Source organism: Mus caroli, chromosome 9, assembly GCF_900094665.2.
Source record: "Mus caroli chromosome 9, CAROLI_EIJ_v1.1, whole genome shotgun sequence".
Lineage (NCBI taxonomy): Eukaryota > Metazoa > Chordata > Mammalia > Rodentia > Muridae > Mus > Mus caroli.
In genome coordinates, this window is record NC_034578.1 from 106,046,159 (window position 1) to 106,051,760 (window position 5,602).

General features: G+C 48.3%; 1 protein-coding gene across 1 annotated transcript in view; it reads left to right on the forward strand.

Annotated features, from left to right (window-relative positions):
* The window catches only part of Myl3 (myosin light chain 3), a 6,158-nt gene extending 3,917 nt beyond the window's left edge, over positions 1 to 2,241 (forward strand). Inside the window, exons 4-7 of the mRNA XM_021172640.2 lie at positions 345 to 518; positions 1,534 to 1,611; positions 1,862 to 1,899; positions 2,031 to 2,241. Of these exons, the coding sequence (XP_021028299.1) occupies positions 345 to 518; positions 1,534 to 1,611; positions 1,862 to 1,890 (281 nt within the window). The 3' untranslated portion in view covers positions 1,891 to 1,899; positions 2,031 to 2,241. The remainder of the gene's footprint in view (positions 1 to 344; positions 519 to 1,533; positions 1,612 to 1,861; positions 1,900 to 2,030) is intronic.
* The last annotated feature ends 3,361 nt before the right edge of the window (positions 2,242 to 5,602 follow it).

Genomic DNA, 5,602 nt, shown 5'->3' on the forward strand with positions numbered 1-5,602 from the left:
GAGAGGAGAGGAGAGGAGAGGAGAGGAGAGGAGAGGAGAGGAGAGAAGAGAAGAGAAGAGAAGAGAAGAGAAGAGAAGAGAAGAGAAGAGAAGAGAAGAGAAGAGAAGAGAAGAGAAGAAAGGAAGAACATACCTTGGACCCCACTCAGAATAACAAAGGTCTATGCAAACCAGGCGTTCCTAAGTAGACCCTCAGGAGCCATGGTGGTGGCATGGTTTGTACACAGCACATGCATCAGTGTGCTCAGGAACCATGGGAGAGGAATGGCCCCTCAGAGTCAGGCACAGGGGAAGGTGTTACCCATCCACCTTCTAACCTGGGACTTGGGACCGTCTGTCTGCAGAGCTCAATTCCAAGATGATGGATTTTGAGACGTTCCTGCCCATGCTCCAGCACATCTCCAAGAACAAGGACACTGGCACGTACGAGGACTTTGTGGAGGGGCTGCGGGTCTTCGACAAGGAGGGCAACGGCACGGTCATGGGTGCAGAGCTCCGTCACGTGCTGGCCACGCTGGGTGAGCCATCTCTTTCTCTGGGATGTCCTAGGGAAACCTTTGTCACTTGATCACAGGGCCCATGTCTCATCTGTGAAATTGAAACAGACAGAGTGATAGTTAAGGTGTCTTGGTGGCAGGGGGTAGAGATGCCATTTAGGTGTGACTGAAGGAAAGCTAGGAGAACCAAAGTTATGGAAGGGCACAGCTTTGGAGACAGGGCAGGAAGGTCCACCAGGATTAATAGTTCTGGTGTGCATCATTCTCTGTGGCCAAGAAGGTGAAATACTTGCAGTATCTGTGGGCCCTAGGTACATCCCACTGTCACCTCCATCATCAAGTATCTGGTCACCTAACTCCTCAAAGTGACTTTTCTTGCAGAGAACATTTATTGAGCAGTTGCTGTGTTCAACCCTACTCTGGTTCAGGGTACACACACACACACACATTTGTACATGTGGGGGTCACCACAGATGGACTCTGCAGTGAACAGCACAGCTGTGGCTTGCCTAGCAGGTAGCCTCGGCATGTGAGGGATGGAGGGAGGAGAATTAGAAGTTCAAGGCCACTCCTAGTAATAGAGCGAGTTTGAGGCTAGCCTGGAATATGTGAGATCCTATCTCAAATATAAAAGAGAAAGAAAATAAAAAGAAAGAAGCTTTCAGAGCAGGGAGAAGTCTCTCAGTCCCTTCCACGGGCATCTGTCAAGGTAGCTCTCCTCCATGGGCCCCCTGCCAACCGCAAAGGGCTACTCCAAGAGACTGCTACCAGAAGGCAGGGGACTCCTGCTGTCCTAGCGGGGACAGAAGACAGTATGTGCACAAACATATCTATTCTCAGAGGAGGTCCCAGGTCTCCACCTCAAGATCCTGTACTTCTGGATCTATGATTGATTATTCTGGCCTTGGAAACAGGGGTAGTGCCCAGCCACGGCCTCGAGAACAATGTTGCTATGGCAAACTCACCATCCAGAAGGATTTGATAAGTTCCCCTCTTAGTCACAGAGACATGACTTAACCTCTCACCCCTTTTCCAGGTGAGAGACTGACAGAAGATGAGGTAGAGAAACTGATGGCTGGTCAAGAGGACTCCAATGGCTGCATCAACTATGAAGGTAGGCTCTGCAGAATGGGAGTCTTCTGGGGAGGAGGCGGGATGGGGAACTCAGCTCTGTGGGGGTGAAGCTCCTGGGAGGAGTGGGGGACCCAGCTCAGCAGGTGGGAGGTTCTCGGGGTGTGTGTGAGGGGAAGGCATAGGGACCCCTTTCAGTGTGGGTAGGGATCTTCTGGGGGAGGAGTCCTGTGTCCAGCTCCACCCCTGGCTGCCCACTGACTCCCAGCCTCCCATCCACCCTTTCCTTCCAGCATTTGTGAAGCATATCATGGCGAGCTGAATCTCTCAGGTGAGACTCCCCCACTCCTTAACCCTGCTGCTGCCCCCCCCCCATCTCTACCACCAACTCCAGCTCTCAGTTGGTGTTCTCCTAGCTTGGTCCAGCCCTTCCTTCATAACCTGCGGCTGCCTTTGCTTCAGGAAGCCCAGGGCAGGCCAAGCATCTCCCAGCCATGATGCTGACACCGTGTCTGGAGCTTCGAGAAGGAGTGGCTCAGACTCCTGCAGGTTGCCCTGGATCACTGTGTGTGTGGCAGTCTTTCCTGGCCCCTGCTGGGATGGGCTTGCCTACTGTGATTGCCTTTCTGTCTCCACCCTGTGGCCTTATGAATAAATGGCTTCCTTCCTTCCTCTCTCTCTTTCTCTCCCTCCACCTGCTCCTCTTCCCTCCCTTTTTTCTATCTCTTCCTTTGCTCTCTAGCTCACCTGTCCATTCTATGGTGCTGAGCTAGAGGAAGCCCGGCTCCCCTTACTTTGTTCTTACCCCACTCCTGCCTTGGGGAGATGGCAGCCATATTGGCTCACTCACCACAAGGACACCGTCTGAGGGCGTCATCTGAGCAATTAACCAACTATAAATACAGGCCATTGGTCCTGAGCCACACATGCCACAGAAGCCTAAGCTTAGGCCCAGTGCAGGGAATGGCCTGGCCTGAGTGACAATAGGAATAAATGACAAAGCAAGACACTTTGTCCCTAGGCTGTCAGAATTGAAGGAGCATCAGCCTCAAGCTTGACTCTGATGGAAACACTGGGGTGTTTTGCCTTGCTGGGGTGGCATGTCTTCTATCAGTGGGTCACTTGGCCCAGTTTCTCAATGGAAGTCAAGCTTGTGAGGCCCCATAGATAACAATAAGAAGAGGCTCCTGGAAAAGATGGCCTTTATTGATGGGGAGTTGAGGCAACATCTCATGGTGAGGTACAAGACCTGGACTAGGAATGGAGGGGTCAGACGGAGATTGGGTTATACAGGGCTAGGAAAGTCCACAGGCCCAGAGGTTCTGGGAGCTCAGGATAGCCCCATTCAAGGCTCATTTCCATGGCCTGTTGTGTGTATAAGTGTGTCTGCATACAAGGTCTAGATGTGGGTGTTTTAGGGCAAGCTCAAAGGCCTGTGTGAGCCAGGCTACCTGGGAGTGTTGGTGTGGCAGGGGTGGGGTCTGAGTGTGTAAGGATTGTGAGGGTAGTGGATACATGTGTAAGGGTGTGTGTGAGTGTCAGTGTGTCACAGAAGTCTGTTGCTGCTTTGGCTTTTAGCCTTTCAGAGTGTTAAACCATTTAACCTTACGCTATGCACCTGCTGTGTGTCAGGCTCTGTTCCAGGCACTGGGGACATAGTACTGGAGAGAGCAGAGCAGAGCTTTGTTTGTGGAGCCCACACAAAGCAGACAGATGCCAGACTGCAGAGGGTCAAGTAACCAGGGAGCCAGAGGATACGCTGAAAGCTGTGTGTGTGTGTGTGGTATGTGTGTGTCTGTACGTGGTGTATGGTGTGTGATATGTGTGCATGAACACACACAAGCACACAGACACACACACACAGACACACACACACACACACGAGCAAACTTGGGAGCATGGTGACTGAAGGACAGGAGGGAGTTGGGAGCTGGTGACTTGTAAATAATGAAGCCAGGGATTACTTGAGAGGGTAAGAGCTTGACAAAGATTTGCAGGACAGGAGCTAATATTCAGGGTATGTAAAGAACTCATATAAATCACTCCCCGGGAAACAATCTGATTAAAAACTGGGCAAGAGACCTGAGCAAACATCTATAAAGAAGACAGACACAAGCAGGCGTGGTAGCACAAGCAGGCGTGGTGGCACACGCCTGTATCCCCGCACTCGGGGATGGGTGGGCTGGGGATAGAGCTTAGTGGTAGAGCACTCCTGCAAGGTCCAACGATCAGTCTCCAGGACTAAAATAAACACTAAACTAAAATTTAAAAGAGACATCATTGAGGCTGGTGAGATGGCTCACTAGATGAAGAGGCTTGCTGCCAAGCCTGATGACCTGAGTTTGATTCCTGGGATCCATGTGGTGGAAGGAGAGAAACAACTCCTGAAATGTGATTAAAAAAAAAATTGAAGATATCCAACTAGCCAATCATCCAGCAAAATGGTACTGAGAATGGGACTCCCCTACCTCCCCCCGCCCCATGCTTGGTATCTGTCATACTATGCAATGGTATACGTACTCAAAAAGATTCATTTATTATTATTTTATTTATATTATATATAATATACATACAGGTGAAGCACTATATATATGTGTGTGTGTATATATATATATAGTGCTTCACCTGTATGTATATATGTGTGCTGTGTGTATGCCTGGGAATCATGGAGGCCAAAGAGGGAGGGTATCAGATCCCCTGAGCCTGCAGTTATAGATAGTTGTGAGCTGCTATGTGGGTTCTGGAGTGAGAACACTTGTCTTATGCAGTAGCTGTAGGAATGCTTCATCACTCTCCAAAGCCATTACTCACACTATCTATCTATCTATCTATCTATCTATCTATCTATCTATCTATCTATCTACCTACCTATTCATCCATCCATGCATGCCAGGATATCACTTATTATTAGAGTAAGGCAAATCAAAACCGTAACTCTAGCATTTGGAAGGTTGAGGCAGGAGGATTGCTGGGAAGTTGAGGCATACATAGTGAAATCATCTTTTAAAAATACACGCCTTTAATCCCAGCACTTGGGAGGTAGAGGCAGGCAGATTTCTGAGTTTGAGGCCAGCCTGGTCTACAGGACAGCCAGGGCTACACAGAGAAACCCTGTCTCGAAAAACCAAAAAAAAAAAAAAAAAAAAAAAAAAAAAAAAAAAAAAAAAAAAAAAAAGACTAAAAAACAATTCAAAACAGAGCAATCAAACAATAAACTACAACAGCCATCCTTTCAATAGAAAACAATGTGTTACTGCGGGTGGGGAGAGATGAGAACCTTGTGTGTTGGTAGGAGGGTAAATTGATGCAGCCATTTTGGCAAACAAAAATAGGGGTCATGAAGGTTATGTATGCAGGCATGCGCTTGCGCACAAATGCACACACTAAAACCAGGGTTATCGCTTGGCACAGTTCCTGTTCTGAGAATATACTCCCTCAAATTAAGGACAAGATCTCAAATACATAATCTACATCCACCTTTTGGGCAGAAGTGTTCACAAGTAGTCCAAGCTGGGAGCAACTCAAATGTGGACGGACAGACAAACTGCCCTGTAAACACATAAAAGAACGCTGCAGCTCTGAGGAGCAAACCCAGGGCCACACATTTTGGAGGCAAGAATTAACTATTCAACCGAGTCCCTCAGTCTTTTCTTTCCTTTTTTAAAAATCAAGACTTGGGGTTGGAGAGATGGCTCAGTTGTTAAGAGCACTGGCTGCACTTCTGGAGGTCCTGAGTTCAAATCCCAGCACCCCACATGGCAGCTCACAACTTTATGTAAATCTAAGATCAGACACCCTCATACAGATATACATGAAGGTAAAACACCAATGCACATAAAAGTAAAATTACATAATTAAAAAAAATCAAGACTCATTAGGTAGCCCTGACTGTCCTCAAACTTGTGGTGATCCTCCTGTCTCAGCCTCCTAGGGCTGGGATTACAGACAGGTGACATCATACCTGACTTAGTCTTCCAAGGGAAGAGAATTCTGGGACATGGATGATCCTGTACAGGACTGGCTTGGGTGACCTT